We start from the raw sequence: 24869 nt of genomic DNA on the forward strand, positions 1-24869 counted from the left end.
CACCTGGCGCTCTATGAGTCATAGACTTCAAGCAGTCATTGCATGCAAAGGATATGTGACAATGTACTAAATATGACCGCTTTCATTTACATAACATCAATATGTCCCAAACATTATGGTGCCCTGAAAATGAAATAAACTGAGAAGAAAATTTGCACAAGTACACTGAGACTTGACACCTGAGATGTGGATTAAGGTTTTATGAACCAATGACTCTAAATTAGAAGTAAGAGAAGCCAGAATGTATGCTGCCAAAGAAATGAAACGCTCTTGTAACCACGTCTACAACCATCAGTCAAGCATGCTGGAGGGTCAGTGCAAGTTTGGCATAGTATAACCACACCTGCCGCTGATGATTTGGTTTTGACTGAAGGCATCCTGAATTCTGATAAATACCATTTAACACGTATGCAATACCCTCTGGACAATGTTTAATTGGGAGACATTCATTCTACAGCAAGATAATGACCCCAAGCACACGGCTTAGAAGATCAAGCTGCTGGTGTTCTCAGGACAATGGACTGGCTAACCCAGTGGTGTCCAGACCTCAACTACATTGCATGTGATTGGGATTACTTGCATCGAAAAAAGCAGAAAATGCAACCAACTTCAAGACTGAACTTTGGAGGTGTTCACAAGAAGCATAGAAAAATATTCCTGCTGATTTCTGAATGGTGGACTAAATACTGAAGGATTTGATAATGTACATAATTGTGGAGATAGCTGGGAAAATTATAGGGATGCCAATACCCTACACTCTCTAACACATCTTTTAGCAATCTTTAATCAGACAGACCAACAGGATGACATCAGATCCTTCTCATGCATTGTATTGCCAGTTAATGAAATCTGGAAAGAGTTATAGGGTGCATTTATGCAAGTACAACCGTTACAAACACTAATTTATCCCTCTCTCAATAACACTCATTAATAAGTAACTGGAGGTGGATAGACAAATGGATAAATAGACAGAAGACAGATTGGTAGATGGACTAACAGATGGATGTATATAATATGAGATGGTGATGTGTGTATTTTTATATTTAATATTTATATTGTAATGTATGAATTGTGAATGTGAAATGTGAGATGTCATTTTTTTATGCAGAAGGATCTCTCTGATCCAAAACAATTTTCTCCCTTGGGAGACAATGAAGTAAACCTTTTCCTTAACCTCAACCTTAACTTTATTTTTTGTTTCTTGGGAATTGATTTTACTATATTATATTCATAAGTACACAAGAACACATAATGTCAAGAACAGGCCATTTATCCCAGCTATGCTTTTACATTACATTTATTTGGCAGACACTTTTATCCAAAGCAACGTACAGTAAGTGCATACTAAAGGTCATTGAAAGAATTACAAAGCACGTGTCCGATATGGTACAATACTCATTATGCAACAGTTATTCATAGCCATGAACACATTATGTTTACTTCACACAGTACGCATAGGCTAGGTCAGAAAGTTATGGTAAGTCAAACTAGGAGGCATGATGACGAACTACTACATCAAGATAACAATACAAGTCCAATGTAAGTTCTGGATGGAGATACAAGTGTAACATGAAAGTGCTACAGGGTCAAATTAGAAACATTCAAGTGATAAGAGTGATACTAGATTGGGAGTGCCATGCAAACTAGTTACTTAGTCAAGGTACAGTTTGAAAAGATGCCTCTTCAGACCACGGCGGGAGATGGGCAATGACCAAGTGGTTCATAGAGGAATGGGAAGTTTGTTCCTCCACTGGGGACCTAAGGTGGAGAAGCTCAATGGCTTGGATGAGTGAGAACCATTCACCCGGATGGCAGGGAGTGCAAGTCGCCCTGCTGCAGCAGAGCAGAGTGGTTGAGCTAGCGTGTTAGGTTGAGTGCTTCCCATGACCAATGCACAGTACGTTTTACTGGAGTCTGACTGTATTTCAGTGAGTACAGTACAGCTTCATGTAATTACTATCTGAACAGTAATACAATTATTTTAATCTTTGCCTTCAAATCTGGGCTCCCATCAATGACTAAGCTGAATCTTCGGCATCAGTAATTACCACAGATGCATATTTGCATAATTATCTGGAAGAGCCTGGTGGCTGTAGATACAAACCAACTAGAACTTACCGGTTCATAAAGTCCCAGACAAATGTATGCTGAAGAAGTGATTCTATTCAGAGCATACAAATACAGAACAGTTCAAAATTAAGGAAATAGTAGGATTTTTATTTGCTTCTTGAAAGCAATACAATTAGCATCAAAATTCCACTATATGATCCCACACGTAAGCGCATAATTGTGTACACTGTGCTGTTCAGTGATGGGTAGCCTACTACTACAGAAAAAGGTAGCTTTCCTGACCTTGACCTCAGTGTTTTAGTCCCTATAGGTAATTATTTTTCACACAATGAAACATGAATTATAATATGCAATGTTTCCGCATTTGCTATGTGAAATTGACATGTATTCTGTCCAGCTATATACAGCGTTGTATAGCAATACATTTTAGGCCAAATAAAGTTTACCATATTTGCAAAACATACTGTCTGAGTAAGAACATACTGGATGAATGACTTAGGCTGAGTTTTCAGCTTGCAGCCAATCACAGATGTTCTATGCTAAGCTGTTTTAGTGTATTTAAGAGATGTATTCTGCACTAATTTTGAGGAACGTGAGGCTATGAGTAACTGAGCATGTTCAGTTATGAGCCTGTACGTGGATCAGTTCAGTCCATTCAACAAATAACTTCATGCATTGACAGCAGTAAAATGTGGCACCATATTTGTGTCCCCATAGGCTTTCTCCTTTTAGGCTTTCTTTTTTTTTAATTTTTATTTTGTTTACACTTCTGGCCAAAAAAAATAAATAAATAAAAATGCTTGCAGAGGAAATGTTTGTGATTATTCATCTGATGAAGGGACGTTTATTTTTTCTAGTGCGTATTCCTGATTTGCAATTTCTGGGTTGAAACGGCACTGAGTGGAAGCCCCAATTTAGCCTATAACTGATGTGATGGAGAGTGAGGGTTGAGGGGTTGGAAAGTTAAACAGACAAAGATATGGCACATCAAGAATTCAGACATATTACATCCAGCCAGTTGTATGGATTTGTACGTATTTAATATAGCAATTAACACACACACAACATAATACACACACAATACACAAACTGACCAAAATAAAACATTTTTGAAACGCTGATAGGGCAAAAGAAGGGTTCCTGAAAGACCCACATCAGCCGTTGGTCTGAACAAAAAGTCCAGAAGAAAGCAGCACTCCCTGAATCCCCATGTGGCATCCTTCATTAGAGAATATTTTGACTTTGATTGGCAAAAGTATTAAATGCATACAATATATTAATTTCCAGACTTGTAAATTTCAAATTACATAATGAAATCAAAAATACATGTAAACCATATAAAATGTGAGCATCATATTTTGCAAACATGGCAAATAATTTTGAAGGTGACAACGCAACCCTGTTGGACTTTGTGGTAGGTAATGAAGTTAAATGTAAGGGAACCGCCCTCCAGTGACAACTCCAAGTCCTGCTGGACCTGAATTGAGAAGGGTCCAACTGACCTCCTGAGGCCCCTAGTTCTATGAGCCAATGGGGGTTGAGCATGACCTCCCTCCTGAGGTCCCCAGTTCTGTGAGCCAATGGGGTTAGTAGTAGGATCCTGACGAATGAAGTACATCACTTCCTTTTCCAGAAAGCTGTTGTTCAGCTTTAGCAGAAATATCAGCCTTTTTCCGATAATGGTTTGCAGCTCAGAGCTACTAACGAGATTACATGCAACGAGCTAGCTAGCTAACTAGCTAACTTGATTGTTGGATGTAACCTGTGCGACCTGGTTAGCGTATCTATAACTGGTTAAATAGTTTTCTGAAAATAATAAAATTACTAAAAAGCGGGGGGCGATAATACCGTTTTCTGAAAATAATAAAAGTACTAAAAAGCGGGGGGCGATAATACCTGCATGAGAGGGGCCTGAGGAGGGAGGTCTGAGGTGCTGCAGTTTTGCCTGAATTGGGTAATCTGGAACACTGCGGTTGCCAACAACACACATTTAGAGATTTAAATGCCATTTATCATACGTAAGTACATTTGCAATTATATTTCACATACTTTGTGGGAAGAAACTTTGACCTTAAATATTGTGCATTTGGATTGTAAAGTATAGCTTTAACCCTCTAAATCCATAAACACAATACGTGTAGTCAGGTATTGTCTTCGCAACCGGCCTCTCTAGTGACATCTCCTGGTCAATAAATATGCCTGTCATTGCTCTTGAAATTAGTGGAGCATGACCACATGGCTCTTGACTGTAGAATTCAATTTATGAATATTGATTCTATGGCCATGTATTCGCAAAGCCCTCTCCAACTAAGTATACGGATAAACAGCACGTCCAGTACAGCAACCGGGGGGGGGGGGACGTTCGCCGTTCACTTTTATTTTAAAAGGCATGAGTCCACCCGATACGGCAAATATAATTCGTTTTAATAGAGCCCAGTCTTTTAAGGGATCACCTCCATTCAAATCGTGCAGTAGGTACCTATTAACCAGTAGGCTGAGTAGGTTGCAATCAGACTATCGCATGGCTACCGTATCAGTCTATAAAAATCACCCCGTTCATATCGTGCAGTTTGCAGTCGTATAGAAGGAAGGTGGCTAACGTGAATACTACCCTAAATTATTTGTTATTCTATCAAACGATAGAATGTTCAATTTCTCCAGAAGAGGACAAGGACCACATGATAAGATAAAACGTTTCAGAAGTACCTTTATTTTTAATTCGAAGACAACCCGAAATAAATGGATTTCAATGGAGAGCTTCTGCGCTTGGAGAGAAAGCCTGACCCCTTAGGAAAGTACCAAATACATAAATGTACATTTTCAAACGAGACCTCTTTTTTCTGTTTGTATTAAGGAATCAACTGTATTTTAAGTCCACTGAATGTTCCTCAAATTCAAAAGCTGTACAAACAATAAATGTACGTTCTCTTTTTAAGATATTTCTGTGATTATTTTTCTTCCTTTTAATTTATGTAATTATTTTTAATATCAACCCCCTGGCATTGTCTGTAATGTCTGGGATCATTATGTTCTCTTGAACTGATCCGTACATACTTTTCTTGCAATAAAAAAGAAACCCTGGCACCTTGGTCGACACGTGAGTATAGCGTCAGAACCCTAACGGAAACTCAGGATTTGTTTACATCCGGCTCCTGCATGTGTTGTTTGAAGTCGCTGAAATGTGACGTTTATACAGTGAGCCGGGCGGGGCCGGTATATTGGAAGGAGTCGCTGTACATATGCCATGTTTTCTGTCCACGCCTTGTGGTATTACTGATCTTTCGGGTTGACAGTCATGTTCGAGGAAGCTAAATTAACACAGTGCCTCTTCTTTCTTTGTGACGCTGCAACTGATAACGAGAAATAGTTAACTTTTGCTGAATTGTGTGAACAAGTTGCTAGATTGGATGATAGATCGTTTGATTTAGCTATCTTTGCAACGAATGTAAATGGGAAAAAACACACAGATGTAGCTTGCTTTCTGGCTTGGCAGAGTGTGGTAAACAATAGCCTAACTTAGCTAGCTTCCTTTGAAGACAGTTTGCTACCAATTTGCCTGTATATGATATTTTTCCAGTTGACAGATAACAAGCTTGCTAGTTACATCGAGTGAATCAACTGTACACTACAGGTCCCTTTGGTCGATGACATCGGGTTTTTTATTATTGGAGATTTAGCTAGCTCTAGTCGGTTCTCAATTGAACAATGTCAGATTCTGGACCAGCAGCTGGTTCGGTGGTAGCGGACCCGCAACATTCACGGAAACTACTCCGGGCCCTTCGCTCGTTCTGGCAAGAACAATGCTTTCAAGATGCCGTTCTGGTAATCGACGGCGAAGAGATCCCCGTTCAGAAAAACATACTGGCAGCAGCTAGCCCGTACATAAGGTAAGTACGCGCTGTACCGACGCAATGCATACTCGGCGGGCTGTTTTGTCTCACAGACTGAAATCGTTTATTTTTGTCAGCGACTGCGTGAGAGATCGTTTAGAACTTCTTCGTCCCGTTCCCCCGCTGCATATTTTACACTCTTGTCAGAAATCTTTCAGTGAAGTATTAGCTTCGAACAAGAAGTTTTGATTTTTGCCATAGTAATCTGCTTTTCCTACTGTTCAGAAGTAACCTGCGAAATAGGAGGTAGTTACGTCAGTGTACCGCTAACACTCATTGTGAACATGCCGCGACTTGAACAGTATTAATATAAATTATGCATGTCTGGCAAAACACTGTAACCTCATCTTGGTGACGCTCAAGATGCACACGCCACACAATTGCCTAAAACAAGGTGGTGTGCACAATTCTTGCAAGCTTCTGCCCGTCCGGCCACCTGGGGGTATTTTTAGGTGAGGTTCGGCTGGGGGTCCTTTCAGGTTTATCACCTTGTTAGTCTCCAGCATTTCACCCGGTTTCTGAACCCGCGTCACCCACACCTCTGACGCGTAGGGGGAGCGAGTGCTGCTGCAACGTGCAGCAATCTCAGAAAACAGCGTCTGTTTGGTCGCGCGAACTCAATCATGTCTTGGGGGCATCTGAGGCTGGCAGTTCTTTGAGCTCTGAGGCGTGGGTGCAGTGCTGTCCCAGAGTTGGGACAAGCAGGGAGGGACCAGTCTTTGGCATGCAGGCACGCAACTGGCACGCACACACGCGACCAACGCGGTTAAAGGTGGATACTGCTTCTGATCATACAAATACTTTTCCAAAGGAGTAAAATGTGGCTATTATAAAGCCCGTTCCTACGTGTTGTTATCACCCACACTGAGCAGATTTTATGTTATGGCTAAATTGCCTCGACTAACTGACATAATCACTCTGCTTTCAGTCTCTTTGGATCAGGTCTACCCAAACTTGTTCCTCATCTTCCCAGCCTTGCACGTGTACATGTTTTCCCTCCAGCCATAACTGTAATTCAGTAATTGCAATGAGTTGTTGGTTCTTTTCAAGTAGCCACACTATTCTAGCATGTAGCTTTATACTTTTTAGGCCTATATGTCTTATGCTTTGCAGAGACCAAATCTCATTTCTTCAGATTACAGACACCAAGGTTTATTGTACATCTGACCTCAGTGTTCTTCAGGGTTAAATGTCAACATCATTTAAAGGTGGACCCAAAAAACTGCCAGCCACACCTGGCATTGGTACGGTCAGGATAAGATTGTTACTGGAATAGTGTAACAGAATTCAATACCACATTCATGGGTGCGTCACCACACATGGAAACACATGGTATTTGGAATTGCAATATGCCTTGAAATTCATTTCATTTTTATCAGTCAAAACATAGGGTACAATATGAACCTTTCAACTTAATAAATCCGCACAAATGCCACCTTGAAGTATTTAAATTATTTTCATACATTCACTCAAAGGATGCTCCACCATACTTTTGTCACTATGTTACTTGTACCTTGTAAAAGGATTTTTCAGAAATGTATTTCTTGGTTCAGTCTGCACATATAAGCCAAAAACAGTGTAGGTTCTATATACTACAGTAGAATCCACTTAGTCACATTGCAGATATCGCATTAATCTGGTATCTGCATAGAATTGCCAAATTCTCAACCATTTCCCATTCATTCCATTGTAAAGAGATCGCATATTAGTAAAAACCATTATCGCATATTTCGGGTACTTTCACGGAATTATGGTAAATTACATCCATGATGATCTATGTTAAAAGTCAGCAGATGCCTCATAAATAAACCGACACTTGCCCACAAAGACACAAAACCGGCAAACATTACTAAGGTAGGCGGTTTCAGTTGGAAATCACGTCTGTAGCGGACACCTGAGTGGATTCTGCTGAAGTTAATTTAGTGGGTCTATGGTTGCACGTAAACTTGAAAGGAGTCAAAACTTTTCAAACTTGAAATGCAGTGGCATTTATGTCCAAGTTGTGCCAGTAAACTCAGGGACCATTTCTGATTGTTTTAAGGGTTTTCTGTTGGTTAAAAAAAACACTTAGGCGGGTGCCTAAGACATTTCAATGCAGGAAAAACCTTGGGCATGGCACAGTGTGCATGGTTCAGCATGATAGTTACTGCGGGTAGTGATAATTTAGTGGTGCTGCAGAAAGGCCCTGCAGAAAGATATATGGCTGTTGCAAACACAAAACACAAAGAATGGGCTGTGAGGCTGTATTCAGAGAAATGTGCCAAAGTTTTAGTCAATAAAATAACAAGACATGAGTTTACAGGCCACATTTTTGACTCTGAGCACCTGTACCACCCTTCAGCTCAGTATTTGTATTGCACAACTATGCATTAAAAATCTGATTACTATCCAATTTGGAACGTAACCTATGTACTTAAATCCAAAATTCTTTCAAGACTGTAGGGCCTGTCCCTGGGTACATACCCTTAGTCCTGTTATAGTTTAGAACAATGCAAGAGAAGCCTGGGAGAAACACCATTGACAGACATATGGTCCCTTTGTAGGCAGGGCATTCAGGAGGCCAAGAGGATTCAACCTCCTGTGTTCTTCATGTCACTCCCCCTGGTGTTCACCTCCTGCAAAAACACGCAAAAGTATAGCTGCAAGCAGCAATTGGGGGGTTTCAGCCCGTGAAGACCTTAAAAACGGCAAACATATAAGAAATTAAAGCAATATGACGTAGCTGTGCAAATATATAGTAACGAGAAATATACCTGTTTAACACTGAAAAAACAATGAATGTCTATGGGAAATTAGTTACTGGTTAGGGAAATATTAATCAGTCACAGTGGGGCTTATTGAGAACAATAGCCATGTGGTAAATCAGTGCAAGTTTTGTGAGAATTGGAAGAGTGGTCAATGAGTTATGATCATTAATGTCATAGGCCACACCCAATCTGAAATTAATTTCCTCAGGGCTCCCATTGTTTTTGTCCAATATAGCTGGTTTATACCATTGTTTCTAAGTATGGTTATTTACATTAATGCTATGTGCCAAGTTTGGCGCTAATCGAAGAATAAAAGCAAAAAACTGTTTTACATATTATGCAAATTAGCTAAAAGATAATTTTGGTAGACTTTCATGCAATTTTGTATCCATGTTCATTTTGTTCTAAGGAATTTGCTGACCAAATTTGTTGTGAATTGGACTTAGGGTACTGGAGTTCTTACTTGAAAGGGGCTACCGTGTAACTGTTGATTGTGGCGCCACCTTGTGTAGGCAATATTTGTTGTGAAGGGACTACCAACTTCAACGACCAAACACCTGAAATTTCATCAAGCCTTTGTCAAGTTTTATGAAAATTGGATTAACGTTAAGTGCTTTATGGCCCTTTACGTGATTGGCCACGCCTCATCTCAGATTAACAAAATTGGTTAGTTACTATGGTTAGGTGCACTAATGCTGTGTATCATGTTTGGTGTAAATTGGTCAAGAAACAAACAAGCCTTAGTGAAAAAATAGTTTCACATATTATGCAAAGCAGCAAAAAATTGAATATGGCAGACTTTCATAACCTTCAGCATGCATGTGCAGGTGCTTCGAGGGAATAGTCACGCAAAATATTGTGTGATTCGGACAACGGGTGTGGGAGTTATGACCTTTTAAAGGGTATATTTTTTTACTTCAATTATAGCGCACCCATGTGGCCGATTGAGGTGATAGTTCACATTGTCTTTATTTCACACATTTGTGACATGTTTCAAGTTTCAAGTCTCTAGGTTTACCATCCCACAGGAAATTGAGCAAATATACAGAGGGGAAAAAATGAAAAATGAAATGAAATGAAAAACCATATGAAAACAATAGGGGTAGGGCTGAACCCCTAACAAAGGGAAACATAGACACTAGCTGCCTGTGCCCTGCAGACATATGAACAGCCAGTGAGTAGTGATGCCAAGTAGTTCATTTGTGTGTCTGCCTGTTTTTTTGTTCATAGGACAAAGCTGAACTACAACCCACCAAAAGAGGATGGTTCTGTCTATACCATTGAGCTGCAGGGAATCTCTATGCCCATAATGAAACAGATCCTGAATTACATCTTCAGTGGAGAGGTGTGTTCGTGTGCTTATGTGTGTGTGGGATGCTTTTAGTCTTAATGTCATGATAGCATGAGCCATTTTAAATGAGAAAATTGTATTTTTATTAGTTCAGAGATTTCCAACCCCCATTTCTTGAGTGTCTCTTCTTCTCTGGAAGTACGTAATTCAGCGCAGGGGTTCCCAAATTGTGGTCTAGGGACCCCCAACAGTCCAAGAAGTGGTAATCTCACCACATTAGAAAAAATATTTTGTTTGTATTACCATAAACACATAAAGACATTCAGTTTAAACTTGTTTACATATGCTTGGCAATAATGTTACCATTATAGTAATTAAATATTTATATTGTAATGAATAGCTATGTCTTGGATAAATCCAAAGTGTAATGTATGACATCATCATATAGATATGCTTCCATGGACTTGTATGTTAAATAGCCACTGCACTGCAGTCTGCAGTGGGTGTTGGATAAAGGTATAAAATATTATTTTCATTCAGGTCCTCAGCCACAGGATGGTCCTTTTGAAGGCCCTTAAAATGAAAATGTTTGGGAACCCCTCATTTAGATGTGGACACAAGGCTGAATGGGTTCTCTTTAAGATCAGGGCTGAAGAAGGCTTCACCATATGTGTGTGTCTGTGTTTGTGTATCTTTGTGTGCTTGCACATGCGTGGGTGCATATGTTTGTGTATGAATATGTGCACATGCATATGTGTGTGCTTGCTTGTGCGCGTGTGTGTGTGTGTGTGTGTGTGTCTGTGTGTGTGTGTGTGTGTGTGCGTGATCATGCATGTACCTCTCTGCACAGATCACGCTGAGCGAGGACACCATCCAGGACGTGGTGCAGGCCGCAGACCTGCTCCTCCTGACCGACCTGAAGTTGCTGTGCTGCCAGTTCCTGGAGACCTGCATCACAGCGGAGAACTGCATCGGGATCCGCCTCTTCTCCCTGCACTACTGCTTGCACCACGTCCACCACGCCGCCACCGACTTCCTGCAGACACACTTCCGCGACGTGGTCACCACGGAGGAGTTCCGCGAGCTCCCCCCGGACCGGCTGCGCGAGCTGCTGGCCATGGAGAAGCTCAACGTGGGCAACGAGAAGCACGTGCTGGAGGCCGTGGTGCGCTGGCTCCAGCACGACCCTGTGGAGAGGCGGGTGAGTGAACCTCCTGCATCCCATCAGCCCCTTCTTTGAACCCCCACGACACTGAACACTGTACAGATATAGATAGACCACATGCTTGCTTCATGTCTAATGTTAACAGTCTCGTTCCCTTCTTGACAAACATCCAATGCTGCTTCTGACAATTCACTAAGGGGGCTCGGCCAAAGGGATTGACTTTCTGGTAATGGATGATCTGTAACTGCAGAAACTCCTTTTACCAACTGGAACGAGCTGCAGTTCAGAAAAAGGGAGGATGGAAGGAACATAAAATTGTGTATCTGGTCAGACTATAACCTGATATTGGCAATAAGTTTGGCACAGTCCATAGGGCAGCTGACTCTCAAGCCATATATATATATATATATATATATATATATATATATGAATCCCCCGGATGGGGGTTCAATTCCCACCATGGCACTGTCTTCACTGTAGTCCCTTCTCCATGTGTTACATGCTCTGTTATCCCTCAAGCTAACTTTGCCTTTCTTCATTTTTATTACACGGTTCATGCTAGGAAATGCCTTTAGCTCTCTCTCTTTCTCGCTCCCTCTCTCTGTCTCTCTATCTCAATTAATTCAATTTATGCTATTTAAATTTGCTGTTTTGGAAAGACAACTATAGTAATATTGCCATAGCAACATAGAACGTACAGGAATATGGAACCCACATGTACAACAGGTATGACTAACAATAATCACAACAGAAATATTAAGAAATGCACATATTGACATAGTAAAAGATAATTACCATTAAGATGTGAAGAACATAAAAAAATTATATTGCATGTATTGTAATATGAATAAATAAGTATAGGTTTAAAAATAAAAAAAAGGTAATTTAACCATTCTCTCTCTCAGGTCCACATGAAGGAAGTGATGTCATCAGTGTGGGTACAAGGACTGGACACGGGGTACCTGAGAGAGCAGATGCTAGGAGACCCGCTGATGAGGGAGGTGATTCGGGAGTATTGCCACGCCCCTCTTGGTGGAGCGTCCCAACAGGGAGAGGCCCTGCTGGCCTCCTTCAAACCCCGTGGCTACTCTGAGTGCATCATTACTGTAGGGGGCGAGGACAGGACGTGAGTATCTTTTTGGAATGGGACAGGGGTACATGGCATGAATTAATCTGCAAAAGAATATACAGTACATTATTCAATGATATTTATTTGTGTGTGTTTGTGTATATATATATATACATATATATATAAATATACACAGTATGTAGTGAGCTCCGCAATGGTTGGGACATTTTAGATTTGTAATCAAACAAGCTCTGTGCAGTTCTCAGCTTTTAGTAAGAGGTATTTTTATACGTTTTGGTTTCACCATACACCATGTAGAAATTACACTTTATATACATAGTCACCCCATTTCAGGGCACCATAATGTTTGGGAAAAATGGTTTCTGATTTGTCAGCTGTGTTCAGTTGTGTCCTTAATGCAGGTATAAGAGAGCTTTCAGTATCTAATCTAGGCTTTTGATTGTCTTTGGAGTCTGTTATTGGCATTTGTCAACATGAGGACCTGAGTTGTGCCAGTGAAAGTTATTATAAGAAATAAGAAAAACTGTCATAGGCCAAACATTAGGCTCACCAAAATCAACTGTTTGATACATAATTTAAAAGAAAGAGAGCTCTGGTGAGCTCAGTAATCGCCAAGGGCTTGGTAGGCCAAGGAAGACCTCTACAGCTGATAACCTAAGAATTCTCACCATAATGTAGAATAACCTCCAAACACCTGTCCGACAGATCAGAAACACTCTTCAGGAGGTGATTGTCTGCAGAAGACTTCAGGAACAGAACAACAGAGGCTACACTGCAAGATGCAAACCACTAGTTAGCCATAAAATTAGGATGGCCAGGTTACAGTCTAAGAAGTACCTAAAAGAGTCTGCAGAATTCTGGAAAAAGGTCTTGTGGGAAGTTGAGACCAAGATTCACTTTTATCTGAATGAAGGCATGAGCAAAGTGTGGAGGCCAAAAGAAACTGCAATATGGTGATGTGGGTGTTATGGTTTGGGCTGCCACAGGTACCGACTCACTTGTCTTCATTGATGATGTAACTGCTTATAGCAGCAGCTGAATGAATTCTGAAGTGTACAGAAGCATCTTATCTGCTCAAGTTCAAGCAAATGGCTCCAAAGTCATTGGGAAGCACTTGTAGCGCATCCTACAGCAAGACAAGGAGTTTTTCAAAAGCCAGAAACGGGAAAATTCTTTACTGGCCAATACAATATTTAGATTTTTCCTCTGCATGATGGCCCGCTTGACTGGCGTTGACATTTTTTTGTTCCTCATGTTGAGACACAACAGCAACAGACTTCAAATATTCCACACCTAGAATCAACTCTAGAGCTTTTGTTAGCTTTCTTGTGCATGACGCAAAAGTCTTAGGCACCTGTAAAAAAATGCTGTACAGCTAAGATGCTTTCAAAAATAATGAAGTGAAAGGTAAAAATAATATTAAGAGCAGTAAATAGTTAAAAACTAAAACTAAAAACCACCCTTCGCCTTTAAAACTACATCAATTCTCTTAGGTACACTGTCCTGCAGTTTTATAAGAAAATCGGCTGGTAGGTTGTTCCAAGCATTTTGGAGAACTTGCCACAGTTCTTCTGCAGATTTTGGCTGTTTCGCTTGCTTCTGGCTCTCCAGGTGATCCCAGAGACCCTTGATCAAGTTTTTATCTGAAAAGTAGTCTATTACTTAAAATATTACTTTATTTAACAAAATACAAAAATGTATCTGTAAAATTTAATTTTTTGAAAATCTCAAATTTGCTCTTTTCTACTGACACATTAATGCAGAAAACAAAAAATAAACATCTGAGACCAAATGTATACTATATATTATATTTAAAAATCTAGGGTGCCTAAGACTTTTGCACAGTACTGTACAGTGGATGACAAAACAGCTGAACAGCCAGTTCTTCAGTTACTTTTAGTCCCTTGAAATGGTGGACTCTAAATAACAAGGACTGCTGCAGTTCCTACATGGTTCCTCATATATACATGTAAATACCTGCAAATTTAATTTTACTGTCTGAACTTTAACCTCATATTCATTGTTTCATTTCAAATCAATTGTGCTGGAGTACAGAGCCAAAACAGCATAAATTGTGTCACTGTCCCAATACATTTGCATCTAGCTGTGTGTGTGCGTTTATATACACTCACACACACATACAGTACACATACAGAGGCTTGGCAAAGGCTTTTAGTCAAAGTGACTTACTGTTTATAAACGGCATTTAACATGCTAAGCCAACCACCACTAGAGATAGAGGTAGGCAAATTTCTAGTCAAATCAGTTTTGTCAATGAGGTACATGCCCTGCAAAGTAAAAATAGATATGCATTCGCACATCACCAGTTTTACTGTTTGGCCTGAGGGCTAGATTTGAGTGTTTCTGGTTCTGTAGCTGTAGCCTCATGTCTCAGGTCCTGGTACTCATTCTGTGGAGCGCTTGATAAACAATCATTTTGTCTCTAATTTTACAGACCTTTGCCACTGAGTTCACACTGTAGAGATGGTGAGATGAAGGGATGGAGGGAATTGTGGAGAGCAAGACAGAGGGAGTCTGAGAGAGAAGAGCGGAGCATGAGAGAGGAGTTATGCAAATCTGTGGCAGCATAATCACATTTCACAGCTTATGCAGAATGTGACCTTATTAAATTTAGGTTGGTTTATTCCAGTGCATTACCGTTCTTAAAGATAAAGAAGTACAGATCACCATGAATAAGTAATGAAAGCTTTTTTTCAGGCTCATTGGCCTTTGGTTGGCCACAGATGTGCAGTGCAGGTTACATTCTGGCTTTTTCCTAACCATTTCATTATGTAAGCCATGAAACGGGAATAGCAAGTCACAATAATTTGCCATGGAAATTAATTTTCATTTGCCGCTGATTGCAGTAACTTGAAGTGCTCACAAGAGGGCGAGAAAGGGACTGGGAGACCAGACCAACTTCAACATAGCCATTCTCTTAAATATTGGGGGAGGGGAGGTGCTTTATGTACCCAGGCTAGGGAAAAGAAACACAACCGATGATTATCTTTATCTAGGAAAGGCTGGACCTTGACTCAAGGAACTATACTTCATTTTCATTGAAAAGTGCAGATTTGCCCCAAAAACAATGATGGTGGTAATCAGCAAAATTATTATAGTAACCAGCGATTATATCCCCCCCCCCAACCCCTGCATCTCTCTTTTCTGTAGATTTTGGTTGGGGGGGTTGTCAGTAATGCTTATGTAATCAGTGTTTAGCGCAGTCATCTATTGGTTATCATATTTTTTAAGGGGAGAGAGGAGGGCTGGGGGTTGGGGTGAGCCTTAGATTACATTAGCGGACGCGGTCATGGCACACTTCCTGTTTCCTGTGCAGCACCCGCAAGCCGTCGGCAGTGACGCGCTGCATGTGCCCGCTCTACGACCCCAACCGTCAGCTGTGGATCGAGCTGGCGCCCATGACCATCGGCCGGACGGGACACGGAGTGGTGGTCGCGGGTCAGTACCCAAAAAACTGGCAAAGCCCCCAATGAAGGCTCACATTCAAAACTCACAGAACAACCCAGTCCTTTTGGCCTGTTATGTCTGTTCAGAGTGTGGATGACATTAACATGACACTGACAAATACGCTGAAGTGATGTATTTTGTTTAAAAAAATAAAATAAACTAAAATAGTTTAAGAAATACCACCAAAATAAATATATCTGAACTACAATCAAAATAGTGGATGCATAGGTTACTGTACAGGTGGCACAGAAGTGAGAAGTATACATAACTATATCTGACATTGGTACAAATTTCAAACACGTGTATTTTACATTGCAAACTAATTGTTTGGGAAATTCTTGTCTGGTTATTTCCCAGCCAGTGATGATTTTTGTCGGCACCACTGCAGCACCAAAAGTACTCCAGAGCAAATTGTTGTGTTTTCAGGTTTCATATTTCATCCACTGTTTTTACTTGTTACAGTGTTGGTGAAGAAAGGAATTTACTTTGGCTGGCTTTGGTTTATTCAACTGGTCTGCGTTGGGCCCAAACTGTGTTTTACTCAATGTTTATAAGCAAGTCACATTCACAGTCATAGTGAAAATGAAACAGGAACACAAAACCATTACAGAAAGATGTTGCAAAAACACACTGACCATCATTCCACTGGTGAGTGATCACATGGTTCTAAAAAAGAGGCCATTTTTTGTGCATCAAACATAAAGAAAATGTCAGTTAATAAAAGATCATTATATTGCCTTCTCTTATCTTTAGGTATTTTTGTGAAAAGCATTTTCATAATGCTACTATATTTGTTCCCTCCTGTGACCTTAACATGAATTGTATGTTTTATTACTGAATGATCAAGAGTCTAAAATTTAGGTTTTGTCAGTCTTGGTTATCTGTTGATTTATATGTGCAATACAAAAAAAGAAAAAATATCAGCTGATATCTTAACCCCACAAACGTATGATTTGCGCACTAGGTGGTGGCACGAAGAACTCTGCTGTTGAAACACTCTGTTATGCTATTTCCTGTGGTGGATTGTGGATTTCCTATCTGTGACTGCTGTGAACTTTGTGCCGTGAGATTTTTTCTGTTGCAATCAGTCATTTGACCCTGCCCCCAATGCCTCTTGTCCAATCAGAGGGCTACCTCTTTGTGGTTGGCGGGATGGATGAAACCAAGACTGTTCTCAGCAGCGGGGAGAGATATGACCCTGACACCAACACCTGGAGCCCCATCCCCCCTATGAGCCAGGTAAAAGCTCCTTACAATCCTGACGTCTGACCCCCGACCCCCTGACTCCTGCTTTATCCCTCTTGAAGTTATGAAACTGGGCTTAAAACTCAGAGTTTGCTGGTTTCATTCCCAGACAAAGTATTGCCATTGTACGGCTTGTGCGAGGGATTGAGCACCTGAATTGCTTCAGTAAATATCTAGCTGCATGTATATGTGGATGTTAAAAAAAGTTGAGTGAGTCCCTGTAGGTATAAGTGTCTGCTAAATGCCTAAATGTAATTGTAACAACTATTTACTATGTGCAGTAGGTCCGTAGTATCCCCATCAGACAGGCTAGATGAAATTATATTCATTTTATTTATATTATTGTATAGAATTACATTTTATTCTTTATGTCTCCTTGATCTCAGTTTGAGCATTGTTTACAGTTGTCTGACTTTCAGCAGAGGTTGGTGTTGTGTTGGTTGTTCTGGAAAATCAATAGGTGACAGTGATGTGTACAATTCTTCGATCACCAGCAGAGAGCAGTAATGTGTACATTCCTCCAATCGCCAGTAGGTGGCTGTAGTGTACATATTCTTCTGATCATGAGCAGATGACAGTAACGTGTACATCAGTATCAGTGCTATTGGGGGGCAGTCATGTGTACATCTGTCTCAGTGCTCAGTACATTCCTCTGATCGCCAGTGCTGTGCTTTCCCCGGCTTAGGCACGGCAGAATTTTGGTATCGCAGAGCTGGACGGATTTATCCACGTGCTGGGTGGAGAAGATGGAGAGACTGAACTGCTCACCATCGAGGTGTATGACCCCCACATCAAGACCTGGACCACCCAGGGAAGCATGACTATGGTTCGCAAGGTTAGGCCTTACCTGACCCCCCCCCAGACACACACACACACCTCAATCCCCTTTAGGCACAGAGCTTCTGATCATCCAAGAACATCTCCTTTACACAACTAAAATATATCATTTTATATTGAAAAACAATTTCATATAATTAAAAAATAAATATATAAAATATATACTATATATAATTACATTCTTAAGATTAGCAGACGCTATAGGCGACACAACTTTCACACTTCATTACCATTATACGCTGGATATTTGACACGCAGTTAGACCTTGCCAAGTACAAGCAGTGTCTTACGATCGAACCTGCTTTGTTAAGCATTCCTACCTGGCACCTGTCCTATAAACATTGAAAGAACTCATATCTTATGAAATTTTGCATTGCTTCATAGTACATTCTGTTCGCTATATTCAAATATATCCCACTGAGAACAAAGTGGTGGAAATTGGCATATTCTGCAGCATATCTCTATATATCATTCAAAACATTTCTCAGGTCAAATAACAATGTATTTTGCATTGCATGTAGCAATTAATTATTTCAGTTTTTTAAGACTGTGTTATGTTTTGATATCCTTGTTATGTGCTGAATGCTGAAGTATAGATGCTGAAAATATCAGAACATTGCTTCATTGTCACAAATTATTAATCGATGTTAATATTGGAAATACTGTATTTCCATACAAATTTGTCAACAAGTGACAGAATTTTAGGTGAATTACTATAGTTACAGAGTATTCTTGTGAATAATTGTGAAAATATTGAAAGCATATATAAGGAGGTTTATGTTTGCAGAGATTAGTTAGACAAAGTGCAGTACTTGAGGAGGGTGAACATTTGCGGCTTTTTTCCCCTCTGAATCTTCCTTTCTTAACCCCTCCCTCAGATTGGCTGCTATGCCACTATGAACAAGAAGATCTATGCCATGGGTGGTGGCTCCTATGGGAAGCTGTATGACTCAGTGGAGTGTTACGATCCAAAGACACAGCAGTGGACAGCACTCTGCCCCCTGAAGGAAAGGAGGTATAATTACGCTCAGTCTGTGTGTGTGTGTTCAAACACAGGCATGGATGTTCATGTTTTAAACAATTCTCAGCAATACAATTTTAATGTTCTAGTTCTGATTAATTATGGTCTTTTGAAAAGTTATCTGACAGTTCATAAAGAGAATAGAATAGATGTATTATATACTTTATTACACATACTTGCAATAAAAAGATTTTTTTTAAACAGTAGAAAAACACTAATAGTAAAACCATTATCCCCATGCATCATTCTTTATTTCTTTCATTTCAGTGTACACCAATTGTCTCTCAGCTATTTACGTGAATCAGGCTCACATTTGCCTTGATTTTGCTGACAGGGTGTCTGTGTTTAATGCAGTCTGCTAAAGTCTAAACTAAAAGTTTAGTTTCCCGGTTTGATGCGAGTGTGAATGTAACTGCCACTCTGCCTAGAAATTGTGTAAGAGAACTGCTCTCGTATGCTTAAAATATAAATGATATGTTTATTTTCACCTGGCCACCTAGATCATTAGCTAAACAGGTTGCTAGCTAAAAGAGAGAGCTTGCTGGCTTGTTGTCTGGCTGTCTAATTTTGTTTGTTCTATTGAGCTTGTAAGCCATTAAAAAGCTTTTTATCTTACTAACCTCAACAAAGATAACAACAGAACCAGATAACCAGCTAGCTGCTGCCTTGTTTACGGTCCTTTGCTTTTCTCTGCTGCCAAACACAAGAAACAATTCACCATTTTGATCAGATAACAAGGTCTTGTGCCTGGAGAAATACAGCTACCTTTCAGTGCTGCTTTAGTGAATGCAGACTAGTCACAAAATTAAATCATGTTGGCTTTTTGGTGGTAGTAGAGTTCTTTATCTGGGAATATGTGTTCTCACCATGGGTTGTTTTTTTAAATAAATCTACAGATAATATTGTTTTACAGTACTAACTAAAAACTTTCTTGAACATTTGATGTATGATAAATATTATTTTAAATAAACATTAGTTGCACCTTTTTTAGCTATTTTGGTTAAAACAGTAGTGTGTAGATCTAAGAAATTCAATAACTTAATTCAGAAAAGATCAGTATCAGTTATTATGTATAAGTATTATTATTCATTGTGATGTTTGTCTTTCTATTTTATTTTATTTTATTCTGTAAATGGAGTCTTTGAGTCAACTATGAATTAAAATTTTTTAACCAAAATGAAAAATGAAGGTATTGAATTTAGTTAAATTTAACACATAGTACATAGAGACCAGGGATCCCATGAAAGCCTGCTTTGCTTTGTGTGTTTAGGTATGTTTCAGTGTTTCAGCTCTTAATGTAAGTCACAGGTTGGCTGAAGGGTCCACATACCTTGTTTCCAATCCCAAAATTGGCTGCTCACTGAAAGGGCAAACCTGCAGACACTACAGCCTGCCAGAGCTTTAGTATGACAGTCCCACACAGACAAAAAAGCAGCCAGTCAGCCAGTGGTCTGAAGGCGTTCTTGTTGTGGCGTCAGGTTTGGGGCCGTGGCGTGTGGCGTGGGTCAGGAGCTGTACGTTTTCGGAGGCGTCAGAAGCCGCGATTCGGAAAACCCGGAGTCCAGCCAGATGACCACCTGCAAATCGGAGTTCTACCACGACGAACTGAAAAGGTTAGACTTAGACATAGGGCTACGCAGGGCTGTGTTTTCCCCAATTTATCTTGCAATACTGAATTCCAGGCCCTGAATGACTTAAAGGCATAGCACGCAGTCAAACTGGTGTTACAACCAGACTGTTGAACATATGTAGGATAGGGTTTGTTGCTTAGCAACGTTTTTAATAGAGTGACATTTGAAATCACATTGCACAGTATAATTCATGGCACATATTTTGGAGCCCTGCTGCTGGAGAGCTGCCATCCTGTTGGTTTTCACTCCAACCCTAACAAAGCACAGCTCATTCAGCGGTTAACCATCTGAATTGAGCTGCTAATTAGTGTGCCAGATTAGGGTTTAAATGAAAACCTACAGGATGGTAGAGCTCCAGCAACAGGGTTGCTTACCACTGAAATAGATCATATTGTACTGCGTGTAAGTATTTTTTGCTATACTTTTCAGGTTATACGCTGACAAACCCTGTAAATGTTTGTGGTAGCCTGCATGAAATTCTATCACATGCAGGCTAAAATGTTTCCAAGTTTTGTCCCTCTATTCTTTTCTGTTTGGTTGTTCTTGGGGACTGAAGTCATAGCTGTTTGGACAAGATCCTTACTGTGACCAAATGCCTCCACTTCCTCTAACTTTTTATTTCTGTCTCTACCTCCTGTGTCCCTGGCTGCCCTGCCTCTTTTTGTGGGAGACCAGGTGGATGCTTCTGGATGATCAAAGCCTCTGTGTCACAACAAGCTCCTCCTTTGTGTATGGGGCCGTTGCCATTGGTGCCAGCATCTATGTGGTGGGAGACCTGGACACCGGTGAGCCAATAAGATTCCTCTTCTTCAGCCGGCTGCTTCAGTCATAACCATTCAACCCCACCCCGCCAAGCGTGCTACCCTAGCCTACCTTCCGTATTTAGTATCTCTACAATGTGAATTGCATTGCTGCAATGTGAGTAGCATCGCTATAATGTGAACGGGGAAATCAGGCACATGCTAGTATTTACTAGCATTCTGTTTCCAGCATTTTCCTGGTAGCATTCTTGTGGCAGTCCTCTTGCTCATACGATAAACATTGTGGTGATCTCGCGCTGTGCGCAATGGCATGACGCGAGGGCTGCTTTTGCCTCAGAACAGTCATATGAGGTAACCGGGGTGGTGTGGGAAGGGAACACACAACTGCAGCACACATCGATTTCGTAACACTGTCGCACTGTTTTCTGGATTTTTCTAGAAACTTGTATTATCTTTTTCGTGAATATGGTGTCATCCTTTGTCGTTTGACTTTTCAGACCCCACTAGCCCCTTTTTTGCTCAGTCATTTTTTAGAAAGGCTTTTACTTCCACAAAGAATATTTTTTTGGGTTCTGCTTAAATTTGAAAATGAAACTTGTGTACAATCATCTCATCATGTAATTATGTCAATACATCACCATTTTTTGTGCCATCATGTCAGCTGTCAACTTTTAGGCAGAGATCTACCAGCCACTATTAATATCCCCTGTAAAGAAAAGTTTTACTAGCTGTGACTGTAGCTCCCCTGCAGCTAACAGCTTTAAATCTGGTTCCCCCTGCAGGAAACAGTGTTAACTCTGGCTCCCCTTGCAGGTACCAGCTACGATTACGTGCGGGAGTTCCGGCGGAGTTCCGGAACCTGGCACCGCACCAGACCCATGCTGCCCTCTGACCTCTGCCGGACTGGCTGCGCAGCCCTGCGCATCGCCAACTGCCGGCTGTTCCGGCTGCAGCTGCAGCAGGGCCTCTTTCGAATCCGTGTCCAATCCACGTAAAGGGGCCGACCGCCTGGCCAACTGCACCCTGTCCCACCCAGCCTGCAAACCCTCACCCACCCCTCCCCCGCACATGCAACTCGCCCTGGTTTATAGATGGTCTTGCACATCACCGTGCGAAAAAGAACATTGGGACATGAGGAAGTGAACGCAGCTGGGCCTAAAAGCTGGACCCACCTAGTTCGAATGGATTTCATTTGATAATAGTACAATCATCTGGCCTTTTTGAGGGTGTGTCTGGACACTGTCTATCCTGCTGCTTCCCCTGCTGGTGGCTTGGGGTCATTACACAGACACAGACTTTATTCTGTTTTAGCAGCTGGTCTCTGATGCCTTTCTTAGAAATTACGCTAATTTAGTTTTTATATAATTTCTGTATCCATACTCCCTGTGTGCTCTCTGTATTTATGACTCCTGTGAAGGAGTGTAATTGCTGGGAGTAAGAAAATGTAGCTTTATTGTGGGGGAGGGATTTAAAAGAGTACAGAAGACTGTTTTTTAGATTATGCAAATTCAAGCTCAATATTGTGGCTGCTCTTTTAAGAGTTCAAAGGTCGCTGTGACGCTGAGGGTTGCTGAGTGTCAGGGAGTGAAGAATTGTACAGTACATAATGCTTGCCCTTCTCACACAGTGTACACACAGGCACTTTCTCACTTGCACTTGCTCTCGCACACACAAACGCTACACAGTGCATACGTGTCTACACACCATACGCATAGTGCCCGCATCAGTCACTGTGTACGTGCACCATAACATATTACAGTTTGTGAACACTGCACACACAAATTAAAGAACACACCACAACCCGATTACAGTTCACACCAATACACAAACTAAAAGACGTAAACACACTACACAAAGTTTAGTGTATACACATACTACACCTTGAAGCACCTATTAGATTACTGCAACTGTGGGGAAAACACTATTTCACAAAGCACCAACTCGTGGTGCAACCAGTAGAGTGAGTTGCTTAATGATGAAATAATCTGAACCAATCAAATCTCTTCTCTGTCCGAGAGCCAGTGTCTCCAGCTGGCACAGTTAGCCATTAATGAGGTGCTATCTCAAATGGGCGGACCTGGGCTCTGGGCTTTGTCATGCCCCTCTTGCCCATCACTGTGTAATCACACATGACAGCAAGTAGTACAGCAGCACAGGCATTATTCCAATTCAAAAGATTGTGTGTGTGTGTCAAGGGGGGCGGGGGTTGTTTGTGCAGGTGCTTGTGTGTGAGTCTCTGTCTGTGTGCGCTGTGCTACATCCCCTCAGCTCAGTACTGTAGGGGAGCAGGTGGAAGGAAAGCTACAGGTGTAGCTCTGGGAGCTAGGTGTGGTTTTATCCTCTAAAAATATATATTTAGCTGTACCTCCGTATAAAGGGTAGGGGGTGTGAATTGAACTGTTATATCGCTGCCTGTCTGTCTGAAAAAAGAAGGGATTTCAAAGTAAACTTGTTTCCATTTTCTGTCCCGTGGTAACTGCTCAGATGTCACATTCAGGATTGTTGCAATGGAGTGAACTGAATTGTGCTTCTAACACAAGCTAGGGCATGCTGTTTTTTTTTACCACCTCAGCATTAAAAGCATTTTGGGTCATTTCTTCAACCAGTGTGGTGACCAGAAAATTATTAATGGTACTGAAGGGTCGTAAATGGCTTGACTGTGTCTCCCTGTGTCTTATTAACAGTTCAACTCCCTGAACTGTGTGGAGAGAAGGAACGGGGTTTGTGTGTTTGTTTGTGTGTGTGTGTGTGTGTGTGCGAAAGAGAGACGGAGAGAGATTGGAATAAGCAGTGTGTGTGTGTGTGTGTGTGTGTGTGTGTATATGAGTGCATGTGTGTTTTGATAATGAGCAGGGTTTGTGTGTGCATGTGTTCATGCGTCTGACTATGCATATGTGAGGTTAAAGAGTGGGGCAGACATTGGATTAGGACAATAGGATTACTGTGGATTATAAAGATAGAGTTAATGGTGCTCTCATGATGGGAGGTAATTCAGTCAGCACTCATGTGACTGAGCATACCACAACTGGGGATTTTCAGCATTGTGAGATCTAGAGACCCCTGGAGGCCGTTATTTCACTCCCTCTTCCTGTGCCTAAGGTGACGTTTGTTATGACACTTTGGGTGAGGTGAAACTATCATGTGTCTCCACGTGATAAACAGTGTCTCAAACGCCGAAACGGTTCAAAAACTTCTGTTTCTAAATAACTACAGAAAAATGAAAGACTGATTTATAAAGATATTGTTCTGCTTTTAAGATTTAATGCAGGGGTCATGTGGTACAGCCAACTCCAAGGCTCAGTACTCTCTGTGAAATTGTTCTGTAAAGAAAAACACAAGGTCAGCAAATCTATTATATGCTAGTTTTGATTTGTAGCAGTTAGGAGAAGAGGTGTTGTCCTTCCTTCCTAATTTATCAAACTTCTTAATGTAAGTCATGTCTTCATTCAACAAACTTCGAAGAGCAGGAACTGAAACCGACATGTCCTTTTATCCAAGGGTGTGCAGGCTACTCCCAGGTTCCACACTCTGTCATTTTAAAATCCAATTATGAGTTTTACATGAAATATTTTTTTTCACAAGACCAATAATAGTGTTTAATGGCTCTGGGGATTGATAGATTTATGTTCATGTTTGGGGGGTGGGGGGATTGT

At 40.9% G+C, this 24869-nt stretch overlaps 1 protein-coding gene across 1 annotated transcript; it reads left to right on the forward strand.

Annotated features, from left to right (window-relative positions):
- The first annotated feature begins 5249 nt into the window (after positions 1 to 5249).
- Positions 5250 to 23818, forward strand: gan (gigaxonin). Its single transcript, XM_064335519.1, has 11 exons — positions 5250 to 5957; positions 9938 to 10052; positions 10849 to 11199; positions 12069 to 12289; positions 15591 to 15712; positions 16848 to 16960; positions 17652 to 17801; positions 18682 to 18818; positions 20303 to 20437; positions 21131 to 21240; positions 22030 to 23818. Exons 1-11 carry the CDS (start codon positions 5776 to 5778, stop codon positions 22209 to 22211), a joined length of 1818 nt encoding a protein of 605 aa, XP_064191589.1. The 5' UTR covers positions 5250 to 5775; the 3' UTR covers positions 22212 to 23818.
- The last annotated feature ends 1051 nt before the right edge of the window (positions 23819 to 24869 follow it).

This window comes from Anguilla rostrata, chromosome 5 (genome assembly GCF_018555375.3).
Source record: "Anguilla rostrata isolate EN2019 chromosome 5, ASM1855537v3, whole genome shotgun sequence".
Taxonomy (NCBI): domain Eukaryota; kingdom Metazoa; phylum Chordata; class Actinopteri; order Anguilliformes; family Anguillidae; genus Anguilla; species Anguilla rostrata.